Source organism: Crocodylus porosus, unplaced genomic scaffold (assembly GCF_001723895.1).
Source record: "Crocodylus porosus isolate Cpor-Errol unplaced genomic scaffold, CroPor_comp1, whole genome shotgun sequence".
In the NCBI taxonomy this organism is placed as follows: Eukaryota; Metazoa; Chordata; order Crocodylia; family Crocodylidae; genus Crocodylus; species Crocodylus porosus.
Window position 1 is genome coordinate 52,865,366 of NW_017728907.1, and position 16,865 is coordinate 52,882,230.

A 16,865-nucleotide genomic window follows, 5' to 3' on the forward strand; every position below is an offset into this window, starting at 1 on the left:
CACACACAAATTATGGCCAAATTTTTCAAACATGGGTGCCCAAAGATAAGCATTTAAATAGAAGTGAACTGATTCTCAGAAAAACTGGATGCTGGCAGGCAGTTAGCATACGAGCCAACAGCTCTTGGTCACCACTGTCTTGAATTTTGTGCAATCACTCTCAAATGTGTGTATATTGCCATTCCTAGGAATGAATGGATGGGGAATTCAGATTTGGTGCTGTTTCACTTACTTTGCACAGGTTAAAATAGCTATACAAGACACAAAATCATACAAAATACAGTGAAATCTTGTTAATCAGTCACTGGGGAATGCCTCTCTTCGATCTTATTAGGTGGATGACTGAAACCCAGCCAGTCTTACTGATTGTACACAGGTCACTTTGGTTAATTCATCATATGTTCAAGCATAATTAGTCATTTACAAATGTAATTCTAAATGTAAATTATACATTTAACATATAGTGCGCACGCTGAATTTTTGTAATACATTTTTTCTCTATTAGGAATACCAAAATTCATACAAAATATATCTTACAGAAAGGTGAAGATCACTAACTCCTGATAATTAGCCATTTTTATCAATCCTCCTGGAGTGCCAAATAAAGCAGATTTTACTGGAAAGTCCTTCAAGAGCCACTGGAGTTCAGCTCCTCTGAAAATCAGGCCACTTTCATGGAGGCAACTGACTATGGATTTAGGTGCCAAACTGCAGCACCAATATTGAAAAAGTTGGTTTAAGATTTTTCCCACCCCCTGGTGTTATCTTTTTAATTAAACTTGCCTCTCCCCCTGATACTTTGTCAGGATGTTATAACAGTATCTACTATCGCAGCACTGAAAAATCTAGGTAGCATTAAGGAGTGGAAAGATCAAATCATGGAGGGATTTTCGTCTTTTAAAAGTTCAATTGTTGTATTTCTCTCTCTTGCTAGCACCATTCCTACCTGAGGCTTCATCTGTTAACAGCATATTATTATTTGACCAGGTGTGTGATTTGGTACTGGTTCAGTTAAATCACTGCCAGTCTGCGTGTGGACCGTTGATCAGGTTCAATTTAATCAAGTTTGCACTGCTAAAACTAGTGTGCTGACTAGGCTAGCAGTTTAACCGTGCTTGCTCCAAAAAAGCATTCTCTCTCTTATCACAGATGGAATATGTCCATTTGGAGCACATGATTCGTAGCTTAACAGCCAATATCTTTTAAGAATACTTAACACACGGGGCATTGTTGAAAGCAGCTCTCTTCTGACACAGTTAGCAGTTTGCATTTGTGTGACTGATCAGGGCATTTATAACAGAACAAGAAAGAAAGCTGCACAGTTCTTAGCTCCAATCAACAAGACAAGTTACAAGGGCAGACATTCAGGTAGTGTTATAGCTGCTTCGCTCCTTGGCCAGACACTATGTTCAGGGAAGTTGCATGTTCTCCTTAGATTAGAACAGGTGATCCTAAAGAGCCAAATACTCCCCATTAATGCACCTGCCTGTGTGCATTTTGGAAAGACACTAAGCACATTAAACTTACTTTGCAACATCCTTACTTGACAGCAGAAAAATGTAGTGCAGTAGAAGTATTTCCTGGCTAATGAAAGCTACATCTCGAATTCACACCTGCACTACGGCATGCAAAGGTAACGGTGACTGAAGGAGAGGAGGCCACTGGCTGGGTGGAAAGTATCATACTATCATGTGAAAGAACTAGCGTTTTGGCAGCACCTGTGGATTAAAGCCCTGAGGAGCTGACATGACAGAAGTGATGTTCAGCTGCAGGAGGATAGAGGATGGAGGGTCGTTGCATAGGAGAGCGGCTGATGTTTCTGTACAGTCGTGTGCTGCGTGGGTTGGGGGTGGTTTTCGAGATATACATGGAAACCATGTCCTTAGCCAAGAGTATGACTGTATTCCAGGAATACCCCCGTTCTTGTGTTTAACAGCCAGTCAGCTCTAGGGTTCCTCATTATTTAGACAAAAACCGAGGAATTGGTGGTTTTTAATAACAATTGTGGTTAAGGTGCCGTTGCTGGAAATGCTGCTTCAGGGCTGAAAGTTGGATAACAATGTTATTCATATGGGAACATGATGTATCCCATATATCCCATATCTTCTTCCAGCATAATTATATTGACTCTGTGATCTCATGAATTTACATTTGAGAAAACTCATGTTACCCAACAGAAAGCTGAACTGAGTTGATGCTGACAACTAACGCTGTTATATGTAGTATTTTTCCTGCAAAATAATTCCAGGACAAGCTGTCCTGATGTTCTCTAATGGCCAACATTTAAGGGCATTTTAAGTCACCTACAAGCTATTATCACACCCTTTGGGAGTTATTAAAGTACAACACATCATTCCATTAGGGTTAAGAGAGTCTTTAAAATGCTGGATTGCCTTTCTTTACAAATGACCGTACCCTTTTATTATACTGAACTAGAAGCAGTAAGAGAAGAAACAGGAATGAGTGCAGTAACCTCTATTCAGGATTCTTTGAGCTCTTTCTGTGGAAAAACACCACCCCTACCCCTTCCTATCATGTCTGGTATTTCCTGAATAAAGTCCAGTCGAACAGCATGGTAACACCGACCAGCACAGACGGACAGACACATGAAGACACACTCACACGCCTGCCCCAGTATCAGATCATGTTTCAAGCATTCATATGCAAGTCAGAAATACAAATGACCATTTTTCCCAAGGTCAGGCCCACAGACAAATCCCATCCCCTCACTGCAAGAACCACAATATTTCCTGAGTTTGTAATTAAAAGACCAGAACATCTGTTGGTGTAAATCCATGTAGCCCCACTGAAATCAGTGGAGCTGGACCAACTTATTCCAGCAGAGGATCTGGCCCAGAGACTGTAGTTCTGGGGGAAAACTCTCCCTCTCCCAAACCTCACTGATCTATAATCCCCCCGTACCTCCTTGTCATATAATTACAATTTTCAAAATCATCAGTTTAAAGAAAAGGAACTTCCCCCAGCTAAGCGTGAGTTTGCAGGTGTTCTTTGCTGAAGCCATTGCAGCAGTAGCCAGACAGATCAAGTGAGCTGCCGTGCCTGGATCTGCAAATCTGGCTCTCTGCTACTCTGCAAATAAGAGGCCTTGAAGCAGCTCCTGAGGACCAGCAAACTTAGGTTGCTGCTGTCAATGCTCACAAATCACCGTTCACCCTCGCCACACCCCAGTGGTGTTGCATGCAACTTGCACTGAGATTTTGACAAGGGGTATAAACCCTCCTGTTTCAGGGTATGAACAAACCAATTGGATCAAGGTTAGCAAGAACATACCTGTATGAACACAGGCTCCTAGAACTGTCTGCCAAGATGCTTGCTGACCTTTCTACTGGAGCATCTAGTACTTGCCTTTGTCAGAGAAAAGTTATTGGACTCGACAGATGCTTGCTCTGATCCAGCGTGACATTTCAATAGTCTTATCTACACAGCTTCCCCTCCATCTTCACATGACACAGCTTGGACAAGGAGTCAGCCTACCCATAGGGTCAGCGGAGTAGAAACAAACATTTCAAACGAGTGCAGAGAATGGAAATTTGTTTGCAGTTGCAGAACCATACAGCATGTGAAGCAGCCTGTTCCTTCACCTAGCATGCTTTCCTGGCTGCAAGGCATACCCTTGCTGCTCTAAAAGGCTGGTTCCTTCCCTTACCTTGATGCCCCATTACTGCCTTTTTATGACTAAGAGCTTAAAAGAGATAGCTGGTAGGTTACACTCAGCCAGGTGCACCTTAGGGTGTCCTTGAAGTGTTTTCACGTCAATCGGTTCCTGCTCCTGCACTCCAGCTCACCATATTGAGGCTGCTTAGGCATTTGTGCACTGTCCCTCTGAGCCATAAGACTTCATGATAAAAGACTCCACAGATCCAAAATCAGCTTCTGTACTGCCTTATGCAGACTAGGGTGTAAGGATGCCTGTGGGGGAACTCTACCATTTGACAAACATGCCTTCTGTACAGCATTCAGATCTCACAGTGGTAAATCAAACATGATGACCTTCTTCACCTTTAATCTGATGAATTTTATCCCACAATGGCTCCATACTTGTATGCTAAGCAGTAGTGTAACCAGTAGCCCTGGGAATTGGTTATGGGCAGGCACCAGAATTGCCACCCACCAGGAGTCTTTGCCATAGCAGGGGCAACCCCACGCTGCCCCTGCCCAGCCATAGGAGCATGGCAGCACAGCGTACCCGGGGCATAGGGGGGCAAGTGAAAAGAGCAGAATGGTGCTGTATGATTCTATGATAGTTAGGGAATGGTGTCAGCTGAATCAGCAACTAGAAGGGTTGGTAGATTGTTTCACTACTGTTGCAACCTAACTGTAAATTTGAGGCCAGCACAATGAAAGAGAGTATACTGTCCCTTCCGTGTCTGTTGGTGAAATTCTCATTGTCCATGAGTTCACTAACTCTGAAAGTGTTTTGATTGCTCATACTGACATAGGCAGGGAGATAGTCTGTGCACCCAGAAAGTTTGCATGGCCTTTGACAGGCCTAGAACTAGAGATGCATTGAATTCATTGAGTGCCTGGAGGGGGTATGCCAACCATTGTAGATGGCGGGGGGAACAGAGAGGGGGCCTGAGTGTAGGGAAGGGAAGGCTTACCTTCTCTGGGCTGCTGCCGCCACTGCTATAGCCGTCAGCTTCACTCTGGGGGCGGCAGCCCTGTGGCTAGGCTCCCTGGGAGCTGGACCTGGCACCCTGCTAGCTTCCCCTCCCCACAACCCCATCTATACATGCAGGCCTAACTCCATCAGCCACACAAGACTTCCTGCATAGTCCATGTGGCAATTTTAGATGCAGTGCACAGTCTAAAGAGGTTAAACAACCCTCGTGCAAGTTCAGAGGCAAATCGTGATACCTGCATGAAGATTGAAGTGACCTCATCTAGCCCCACTACATAGAACAGCATGAGTAGGACTGACCCCAAGATGCATCCTTAGTTGACATTGCTTCCCAGGGGAGGGGCTGGGTAGAACGCCATCAACCTTGACTCTACCCCGCAAGCCATCACAGACCTCTCTCAAGAAGAGGAAGTTTCTTGGGCAGTTGATTCTTTACATAAGGCTCCAAAGTCCAGCTCCACATTCTCAGTAAAACAACAATTAAGGCTCTGACGGGGTTACGATGCATTGAACAGAACGATGTGGACACCATAGCAAAAACCTGATGACTAACCCCTTTTAAGAGGCATCATAGCAATAATGTAGAGACCTCAGATTAAGTTTTAAATAGCACCCAAATCCCATTTTCAAAACTAACTTTGGCACAGGGTCCCAGATTACTTCAAAATGTGATTAATGCTTTGGACCATTTTACTCTCACCCTTTTGATTTTCGCAAACTATAATGAGGTTTGGCCATGTGCAACAAGCCTATCTATATAACCACTATTAAAGGGAGGTGTAGTGGCAGGAATATGAGTAACCCCAAGATGCCACATGTCAACGAGAACCTTTAACTATCTAACCCTAGAGTTCATTAAAACCTTTGTAAGTTAAAAAAGGTAGTATCTAGTGAAGTTGTGCAGTTTTTTCCCCTCATAAGAAATTAAACATTGAAACACTTATTTTGAATTTCAAATGAATGATGAAGATTAATGTAATGCAAAGAAACGAGGGGAGGGGAAGGACAGAAAGGAGATGAGTTTTAGCCCGTGTGAAACATCACCAAGCATCAGCAAAAAGATGACTGTCTAAAAAAAAAAGAAGACGACAGATGACCAACAATGGCATGCTCCCATACCAGTCTTGCACTGCATTGAACGAATCCTCATTGGTGATATCATACATGAGGATGAACCCCATTGCTCCTCGATAATAGGCTGTGGTGATGGTCCTGTATCTTTCTTGTCCGGCAGTATCCTAAAACAAACAAGAGCAGTTAGGTTTTGAGGCCCAGATTCTTAGAAACAGGAGCTATACTTACGGGCTTACATTAATATTTAGGCACCTAGATAGCCTGGTTTTCACAAGACGCTGACCATCTATTTGATCCCACTGAAGTAACTGATTCCTATTTCTATTTCAGTATTAACTGCACTGTTGCATTAACTCTACTCTGCTAATTGTGTTTTGACATGCACTGGTAAAAAAACAAAAATGAAATTATCGACCCTTTAATTACTGTTCCCTGTCTCAGCCTCTGTGCAGCCACAGATGTGACAGACATCCCTAAAAGTCGGCACGTCAAGGCAGATGGAAACGGCGTGGCTGGCAATGACTGTTCAGTGTGAAAAGGGTGCATGAGAATTTGGTGCTGGTAAGGGGGGAGGAAGGGCATCTTATGTTTAGCCACAGAAGAAAAGCTGGAAGCAATTTATTCCTCCCCTGAAGTGTCTGCCTGGAGGCAGTTGACAATAGCTCCTGGTTTGCCTCCAGATTAAAGTTATTTTATATTATAGGGGTGAGTATGGTTGACTTGGCTATTTCAGAATAACGCTGAGTGTGGACTTTCTTATTCCAGACTCCATCCACCTCCCCCATGCACCAGCCACAGCGTAAATCAGGAATACCTGTATGTGCAGACAAGCCCTCAGCCTCCCCGAGCATTCAGTTTTTGGCCTCTCTGTGGGGACTTACCCTGGGGTTTAAGCACACACCTGATTATTGGCACCTATTTCACAGAGGCCACCCAACAGCCACTGGATGTCAACAACTTTTGCTCGTTACTAAAATGTCGGGGGGGGGGAATGCCAAAGGTCCATCCACAATCTTGGTGGCCCATCAGGCACACCACTTCCTATGGCTAACTGCACGCAAAGGAGCAACACAGCCAGCATTACGTCTGGCCCCTTTGACTCCCCAGGCCAAACAGCCACTTATTGCTGGACTGATTGACGTGGCCTTCAGCACAAGGCTGGAATGAGGCCCACATTCGAACTCCTGGGTCCAAAGCAAGACCCTTTAGCCTCAGCCACCATGCCTCTCTCCTGCTGAGATGGTTGGGTTTCAAACTGGCAACTTCATGGTTGAAGGGATCTATATGCAATTATCAATCCTCCAAGGCAACCATTTCTCTTGGACCTGCCTGTGGATGGGTCTTATAATCAAGCGTTTAAAATATCTCACATTCACTAGGTATTATCTATCATTTGCACAAACGTATTTCAGCAAATAGAGATGCTGCAAAATTGCTTTGGGGAGACAAGGGCCTTATCTTCCAAGCACACACTCTGTGTAACATATTGATTGCTGCTGTTCCCCTTATGGATGAGCAGTTCTTAAAGGAACGGTCTGCCTGGCTTTCCCACTCCAGCTTTTTAAAAAGGTCTTTTATTGCCACTGGTTCAAAAACATGTTTAGGAAAGTTTCCTCCTCTCAGCCATGGAGGAAAATGTCCAAAAGCACCTTATCACTCATCCAGCTTCCGCAGAATATTCAGGGACTGTTTGAAAAGGAGTCTGCACAAAATAGCTCAAGGCAAATGGAGCCCTCTGTTGAGAGCTCCTTCAGGGATGTGGGCCCCTAATCTCACTACCACTGATAGAAATCAGGAAAAGCTCCCTGCATTCAGCGGAAGTACATACCGGTGTGCAACAGGGGAAAGGGAGATCTGAATTAGGCATGATGTTTTTGAACTTTCATTGTCTCAGTACATGCAGCACGAGCGTTTGATCATCCGCTAATGGCTTAAGACACTGGCTGTACAGCAACCCAGCCTTACGGCAGAAGAGGAAGATGCCAGTAACCTCCGCCATACTGTCCCAGGGATTTGCTACAGGAGGAAAGCGCATATAAACTAGGCTTCCTTTTTCCCGCAGCTTCCTAGTTACTGGAATGAGCTGGGATTAAGTCTTGAGACCCGGTGACCACTCTTATGCTGCTGGCACTAACACCACACCAGAACCAGCAGCGAGTACGGGGGACAACTTGATCTCAGGCCGTGGGGTTCTGCCAACGCTTTTTTTTGCCAGCCACAAGCTGTGTGATAATAGAGCGCTCAGCGTATAGGAACCACAGGATACGCAACTTATTACTCAGTACTGACATGCCAGTGTGAAGCAGCCTCACCAGGGACCAGGATCCAGCCACTAGTATTTTATTATGCTAAATGAGAGCAGATTCCCTGTTGCCCATGTCTCCTACAAACTACAAAGCAAAATAACCCCAACCAGTTTTACCTTCTGATCTATGAACCCCTTGATGCTGAATGGGTCTCGGCTCACATTTATGTGTCACAGGAGCCTGTAGCTCTTGCAGTCAAAGCCTTCAAGCGGTTTGCACATTCCTCTGAGTCATATTTCATTTGCTGGTGCATTCAGCACCTTTGGCTGAAGGGTGGCAACTCATACACTGCGCCAGAGCGTGCTGGCACCTGCCTTTTCAGGTTAACAAAAAGGGGAGAAGAAAGCCACCCTGGATTTCCATGGTACTCAGTTTTCCTCTGTAACGTCGCACTTGCAGTAAAGTGATGCTAATACATAGATGTGTGAATCACTCTTCTGAATCACGCGTGATGCCCCACTTGTCCTATAATGTGAATTCAAATAATACTCTTCCTGTCTTTTTTGAAAGAGTATTTTCAGACAATGGGGGCCATTTGAACACCTACAAATGGGCCTAATTCTTCTCTGGTTCCCACAAAGTTTTAGACTGCCATGATCCTATGGACTTTGAGAGAGAGAGTCCCAATTTTCCATGCTGTAAATAAGGGGAGACTCAAGCTTGCTGTTCCCTGAAGCAATCAGCTTCATTTCTTTTGTGTCTATCCTAACTTTCCACCCAGCTTAGAATTTAGCACACTACATCTAAGTTTCTCTAATGGTGGAGAAAAATAATGCTGGTTGCTTCCCCCTCCCCACCCCAGATGCTTGCAAGACTTTCAGGTACAAACTGATTAAAATGACAAGGGAAACGTATAGATGAAGCTCAGGCAGAGACTGGCACAAACGATGCTGCAGTTCTAATTAACAGCCTGGCCAAATGTCCTGGAAGAATGTCTGAGCCTTCAGTGCCCAGAAACCTGCTTGGCCATCCCTAGCAAGGAATCAGATAGCTTGTTTGTACACAGGCACAAAAGTGTCTTAGCAAGGTATATTAGCACTAATATGCTAGCATGTAATCTCCCCTTTTAAATTACACACACCGCCCCTTGACATTCAGGTTGTTATGCACAAAAAGTTAACAAAACCTTTACTGGATGGGAGTGTGTGTGTTTGTGGGGGGCGGGAATCTGAAACGTCTTCCAGCACAGGAACCATCAACAATTCAGCATTTGTTACAAAGACAAGACCCTTCGACTTGTGCCATCCAATTCTTAGCCATTTTATTGCAACACTAGCCTACATAGCATTTTTTTAAAATAGTGTTAATAGAAATAACCAGCATTTAAGAAAAGAGCCACTTGAGGTATTGGGCCCCAGGGGAGTGCCTCTTGCTGCAGATGTATCCAGCATTATTCTGACATTGATTCACAGCCACAAGTGCATTGATTAAAAGAATAAAAATACGACTGCAACTTCTCATCTGTGCCAGAAGGCATAATCCAAACTAAATGCACCTGCACTTTCCAGCCTAGTGCATGAGGCAGACAGGTACACTGAAAAAAACCCGAGGGATTAGACTTCTATTTGAATAACAGATTCATCTGCAGTTCAGCTGCTTGGATACAAGCTGTGATATATGTTAATATTTTCTGCGTGCTAAGCCACTGCTTTCTCTTCATTTGGATCCCTTGCATTGATGTATACCTTTCATGGTCTATAACGTGAGAGACAAGTTCAGTTTTCAAGTAGCCTCTGCGTTTCCCAGCACATCCTGTCTACTCAGCGTCTGCTTTGCTTATACTGAAAAGACATGGGGGAAGGACTGTCTCATTTTGCAGGTGCACACCACTGCTTCTAGGCATCAGATGCACCTGGGGTGAAGACAATTCCTCCCACTGCACAGCATCACACGAAGATTTATCCTCGGGCCTTTTACACGTTCCTCTGCATGCTGGAAATGAGAGAACAAGCTATACAGCCTAGTGGTGCCAGGAGCACCAAGTTATTGGTCATTTCTATGTACCAGATTCAAAGTGTCCAGCTCTCTGCAGCTTGGCTGATCAGCTCCTTTGGTGAAACGCTTTGGTGATTCCAAAACCAGAACAAAAAAGAAACAGGCAGTTGGTTCATCGAGTCCCATTTCCACATTGTTCACTTATTTGCCCTATGTTTAGGCCCAGCAGGTCACATTCAGGCCTGCTGTAAGCTGGGGCAACTCCACCTGCAATGTTTCACTTGAATTTGGCCCAGATACGTGCACTGGCAGCATCCAGGGGTGGGCAAAATGCAGCCCGCCAGGCCATTCCATCCAGCCCGCGGGGCCCCTAAAAAATTTAGAAAATTAATGTTTATCTGCCCCTGGCTACCTGTCATACAGCCCTCCACCCGAAATAATTGCTCGCCCCTGGCCAACCTAACCCAGACACAGTCACGGTGACTCTCATCTATCACAGAAGCTTTGAAACCCCAGCACGAAAGGAATCCTTTCCAGCACTTTATGGAGCATGGAACCGTGCTGGCACAGCAGTGCCTTCAGGTATGACATCTCCATGTCCCTCCTTCTGGGACTGAACAGTTTTCCTTTCCATGTTTCTCTTCCAAAATGCAGATGAGGGAGAGACCTCTAAGCACTGGGAGCTGCAGGCGGAAATGCCATCAACAATGCCTGCCAAGTGGCTTATGTGCTGCTGGAGGTGCTCCAGAAAGATTTCCTTGCTCAGACACTTGGCCACACTACCCTAGATCCACACACTTCTACCAACCTGGTTTCCTTGCACAAGCTGCTATGCCTGCAGCAGAACTTCAGTCACGTGAATGGAGAAAGGGAAGTAATGGCCTCATAGCTGGAAGTGTCATATAGCTATTCCCATTCTGTGCTTTATTATTGCATTCAGGTCATCAGATGGGTGCTTAGCTCTTCTAATAGAGATCTGAAAATTCTAGTCTTTGAAACATTTTGGACAGCAAAAGGTCCTTTGCACATGTAAATGTATCTCGGTGCTCTGGGAATTGCATATCTGTATGCACACATTTTTTATAAGTCTAATAGAAATATTGCCTGTGCTACACAGGTCACCGTGGACAAGGGCCAACCCAAACTAAACAGGTATTTGGGTAATTTATCACATGGCTATCACCACAAGTTGTCATGCATATTAGCACTTACATAGGAATTTTAACCCACTCTAACCTAGCCCCCACCCCAAAGGGCTCCATCGGTATCTATGGCACCTATTATGGCCCAGTCTGGTATAACAGTCCTTTTCTCAACTGTGAGCCTTTCTATTTGTTTGACTTAGGGACTCACCTGAGTAACATAGAGTTTCAAATCTAAAGGGGTGTATACTCAGCCTTGGGCCTCCCCTCAGTCTGAGGTTCACTAGCCCTTGTCCCCTCCACCTCAAGGCTACAAAGAAAAGGAAGTAGCAGTACAGGCAGTCCTCGACTTACAACATTTCAAGTTACAACGTTTCACACTTACAACATTTATACATTGACACCCTGTTTCAACTTTATGACATCAGTTTTGACTTTACAACACCTGATGTGATGCAACGCCATGCCAGCGAACAAATTTGGTGCATCACTCATCTCCCTGGAGAACATCTGTCCAAACATCCTTGGACGCTTTCTTTAAGAAAGCAGACGAGACTCCAGAAAAACCTGCAGCCAGGACTCCTGAGAAGGCTCTAGCCAACAGCCCTTCAAAAAGTCCAACTAAGAGCCCTTCAAAAAGACCAGCAAAGTCACCTCAAAGAAGTCCTTCCAAATCAATATGATTGCTATTTACAATATACATACATTAATGCAGCTATATTACTCATCTATAATTGATTGAGTACCAAATTCTGAGGTATTTTTGGTGAAAATAGGGTATCAGACCTTGGTTCAGGAACCGATCCCCCATTTAAAACATTGTTTCTTATGAGAAAATCGGTTCTAAGTGACAACGTTTCGATTTAAGATGTGGTTTTCAGGAACCGATTGTGTCATAAGTTCAAGGACTGCCTGTACTCAGATCCTGTGCGCCAGCTCAGGGACTCAGGGTTAAGCAATGAAGGACTTGCCTTGCTGCTTCCTACCATCATCATCCTTCCTCCCATGCTGCTCTCTCCACTGCTTCGCTCAGCTGGTCTGAGGCCTCTCCAAAGCAGCAGGTGATGTCCATTCTACCTTGGCTGCAATCTTAAGATCAGTCATTTCTACGTGGCTGGTCACAGCAGGGGGAGATAATTAGACCTTTCATTAACCTTTCCTTGGCTGCTATATATAACCCATCACATAGTCCTGCAAGTTTAATTGAATATACATTGTTCTCCACATTTTTCTCTGTAGCATGAATGCCTGTGGTCCTGCTGGACTGAATGCATGGGATCTTGTTTGGCCATGGTTGACTGTACAATCTCTGGGGCAGGAGCCATCATTTGTATCTGCATTTGGACAGCACTTAGTCCGGTGCATCCTGGCTTCAAGGAATCATAGAGAAGTGGGGCTGGAAGGAACCTCTGGAGGGCATCCAGCGCAAGATTAGCCCTATCCAAAACCATCCCGTACAAACCATAATCTAAACTTTGTAAGACTACTGCCAACCCTGACACAACACACACCTAACACTCTAAATTGCCACAGGTAAAGCAGGGGAACCACAGCAGCCAACGTCCCGATTCTATAAAAAGTTGTCAATATATGCTCAAAAGATTTCAGGTAGAGGGCAACATCTCCCACCACAGAGGAAGGCAAAACCCCCCAGAGCCTGTGCCAATCTGACCCTGGGGCAAATTCCTTCCTGACCCCAAATCTACTGATCAGTCTGACCCTGAACGGAGGGACAAGACCCCCCAGCCAGAAACCTTCGGCTTTGGTCCCAGCAGAAGCACTGGCACATCCCAGCCACAATCCCCAGCCTTGGCTGCAGTCAACACGCAATGCCTTTGAGAGAGGCTTAAAAACCACTCTGACATGTAGCAGAAAGGGGGAGCAGGGGCCACCAAAGACTGAAGCCTCCTGGGTTGCTGCGACAACACGTGACTGATAAAAAAAAATTATATATGCATTTTCTTCTCCCTTGCAAAGGCTACTCTGGAGTTGAAGGCATCAGGAAAGGGGTGAACCAAAATGTCACTCAGAGAGAGAAAAAGGACATTTGGATGATCTTAGGTGGCAAGAGACGCTACAATCCAGACTTGCCCTGACAATCACTATGAAATTAATAACAAAAAATAATAAACCTTGATGAACACTGATCCGATTGTTCCTGCTGGCAGCCAAAAATAGATTTAAGCAGGAGAGCAAGATGAGTCACTGGCTACCATGGAAGGGACGTGATGTCATGAAATACTTGAGAAGCTTAGCTCTTTCCAATTTCACCTGCTGGCAGGAGCAAATTAACACCAGAGCTCAGCTCTCAGGAAAACTTTCCAATTAACCATGTCTTTTCTCGCTCATTATCCAGCAATCGCACCAACGACCAGGAGCTACTAGAACCTACTTGAACAAAACTAGATCTAATACAACTCTGTTAATTATGATCAGCCAGGTTCAAGCTGAATATTACTAGTGACTTGGAGCCAAATGATTCTGTAGGAAAAACCAACTTTATTGAAAAACGCTGGCAGAGATGAGGCCTTACAAATTTCCCACTTGTCCTACCATTGTTTCGGCAGTAGTCAAGGTGAACCCCAAGTGCAGATCCAGGTGCCCACGACTGACAGCGGTTCAACCATCCTGTTTCATCTCCCTGTTCCAGTCAGGGATAGGCCAGCCACCGTCAACTCCTTCTGCGCCAATGCTTCTACCCTGCTGCTACCATTTTCGGGGAAAAAAAAAATCTGAGAAGCCTGAGAGGGCTCTACTGTAGGGTAGATGGCTAGGCAGCAAGTGTTCACGTGGTTTTCCTCTCTATTATTAGTCAATCTGTCTTCTTTAACTTCTGTCTTGAGTTCCCCTTCGGCATTGATATACTGCTTTTCTTCCCAAAGGATCCCAAATCATTTTTACAAATGAAGCTGATGTAGGGAGAAAAAAAACACACTTCAGATTTACTTCATTCACCCCTTATGCAGTCATTTCCAGGATTTAAAAAAAGCAAAAATAAAAAAAACTCCAACGACCCGTTTAACATGTCAACAACTACATCATTAAGGAGGAGTATAACTGGAACCATGAAGGGGTGTTTTGGGGTATATATAGTCCACTGGGCAAACTGGAATCAAGCCAAAATACTGCTTATAATATATTAATTAATGTTAACATAAATAGCTTCCTTTTTCCTGCCTGCTTTTGAGATTGCAATGAGGATTAGCCGCAATTGCCCTTTGCAGCCTGTAAAACAATAACTGGTCTTGAAATAAGCATATTATTCACAAGCACATCACCCCCCTGCTTATCTCTTTCCAGGCTGGGTTTCTATCCTGATAGATTTAGAAGTCAGGGGAAGCAAGAACATCTTCTCCCAACTTCCATTCCTCTAGCACCAAACAAACAGCGGAAGCCGACAGCCAATACAATCTGAGATGCAATGCAGTGCAAGAACCATACACTGAGTGGAAATGATGAAAATCATTATTGCTACAGTAACAAAAATCATTTTAATGATCATACAGCTTGGAAATCCTTGAATCAGACACAATAGTGACATGTAATAATGCACTTATATAAACCTTTTCAACCTTACAGAATCTATTTGAGTCAGGCAAAAGACACGGTAGAGGATCTTTCACTCCAACGCTGAAGGTTACATCTACATGGCCTAACACAGCACCAGGTAGAAATACCTAAACCAACACAGACACCAAAGCAGTATAGCCGTGTTGGAGTGGCTTTACACATGATTTCTGAATGTTGGAGGTTGGTATGCATTTATTTATACGTGCTATACATTTTATATATACCATATTTTCTTGCATATTCCCCCTCACTGTCCCCATGAATAAAGATGACCTTGTTTTGAGAAGGCAAGGAGAACAGGCAGCTGCAATAAGGAGAGAACAAAAACCTGCGGTTGCTCTGTTAACCTGCTAACTGCAAGAAACACAAGGAAAGGAAACAAGACCAAGACATCTGGGGTTCAATCCTCCCTTTAACCATCACCTGTAGCCTTTGCCAGAGTCTGCAGCTCCAGCATCGGCCTTCTTAGCCATCAACGGACTCATCTACAACCCTTTACTTTACCCCTGGGAGTGCTGATCCTTGACCATGAGGAATTGCCGCTGACAGCAGGTGCTACTGACTTCCCACTGAACTCAAGAAGAGGGGCCTGGCTGCTTGGGTCTCACGTGGTAAGGGCTTCTGCTCCCTGAATCCCCTTATTGAAGGCACACCCCCCAGTTTCCAGTAGGTAATTGCTGGGGGTCAATGTCCATGTGCAGGTGAGTAAAGATGGTACATTATATATATTTTTTAACTTTTCCCTTAAAGAACAGCTATGCTGACAAGCCAGAAGGTCAAAAAGAATATTTGAACTATTTTGCAATCAGTGAATCAGGGCTCATAGTAGAGATGATATCTTTTATTAGACCAGCAAGATTTTTGCAAAACAATGTCTTTAATTACAAGCTTTTGTACACCAACACCCTTCAACCGGGCATTGGAAAAAAGATTGTAGAAGTTCTCTTGAGTTGAAATGAAAGTTCATATTTCATAGGATTTCACAGAGGAGTCAATAAGTGAAGGCATTTTTAAAATATTGATATCTTACAAACCACCAAATCATGTAAATCTACATCTCAGCTGAGAATAAGGAGCATTTCAACCCAAAGCAGAGCTATTTTTGTGTAGTTTTTAAGTACCTTAAAACAGAGGCTAAGAATTAAAACGCTCTGTTAACTATAGCCTTGTTAACGTGATGTCAGTACTGATGCAGACAAAACGGATAACCTCTTCCCATTTGTTATAATGTTGTCTACTTTAACCAGATTATCCAGATGTTCAACCATGAAATATATCACACAGCAGTTGCAATTGGCTCTACTGCACTCCTGCAGTAATTCAGTGAGTGGCTCTAAGGTTACTTTTAGGTCTGTCACGTGATTATATGGCTTATGGGCTTTTGGGGATGAATTTGTCCTTTTCCACGCTATTTTAAGTCTATTCACCTTTGAGCTGATGCAATTTGTCTCTTTCTTTCCTATTTAAAAAGGGTCTTGAGCAAATAATTCTTGACATTTCTACACAGGCTTTTTCACTTTTTGATCGGTGGTATTTTCCTATGCACACATTTTCTGTAGAAGATTAGATTTGTGCCCTTGAGCACTCAGGCAGTGGCATGAGCTGTGCCCTCAGCACAAGCAGCCTGGAGTTCTCTCCGAATTAAGAGTGGTAACAGTCTGCCTACCAGCTAACATGCATATTTATTACCACCTTGCAAAGAGGTGTTTCAGCAGGCGGCACTACGCTGTACCCTAAATGTACTTATATGATGCCTATATATTGGTAGTTGGGGGAATATATTCAGCAACCAAGGGCTCTAGTCCTGCCCTAATTATCTCCAGAGAGGGTTTTTGACCTAACAAAAATGGTGCAGTTCCACCACAAAACAAACCTTGCTCTCCCTAGCAGGGCACTTCATGTATGATTTCTGGTATGCCAAGAAATAAAGAAGTTCAGCTTCAGCACTGGGATAGGGAGTATGGCTGTGCAAAGCTTCAGGTGCTGATTAGATTTGGAAGAGATTCGGCCTGATTTGGTGGCCGAATCTCCAAATCCGAATTGAATCAGTGGACCGATAAAAAGGTCTGAATCGATGTGGAGCTCTCTGAATCGATTTGGAAAAGATTCAGCAAGCTTTGATGATTTGGGCAGTCCCTGCCCACTGCAGAAGGGAGCTGGAGCCGGACTCAGAGCCGGTAAGTGAGGGGAGGGGGG

The 16,865-nt window shown here is 44.2% G+C and overlaps 1 protein-coding gene across 5 annotated transcripts in view; it reads right to left on the reverse strand.

Annotated features, from left to right (window-relative positions):
- The window catches only part of RAB3B (RAB3B, member RAS oncogene family), a 111,960-nt gene that overhangs the window by 27,222 nt on the left and 67,873 nt on the right, over window positions 1-16,865 (reverse strand). For all 5 annotated transcript variants that reach the window (XR_002100273.1, XR_002100272.1, XR_002100274.1 and 2 more), the window contains one exon: window positions 5,762-5,880. Coding sequence is in view for 2 of the 5 variants with exons in the window: in XM_019531416.1 (XP_019386961.1) it covers window positions 5,762-5,880 (119 nt within the window). In the remaining 3 variants the exon portion in view is untranslated. The remainder of the gene's footprint in view (window positions 1-5,761; window positions 5,881-16,865) is intronic.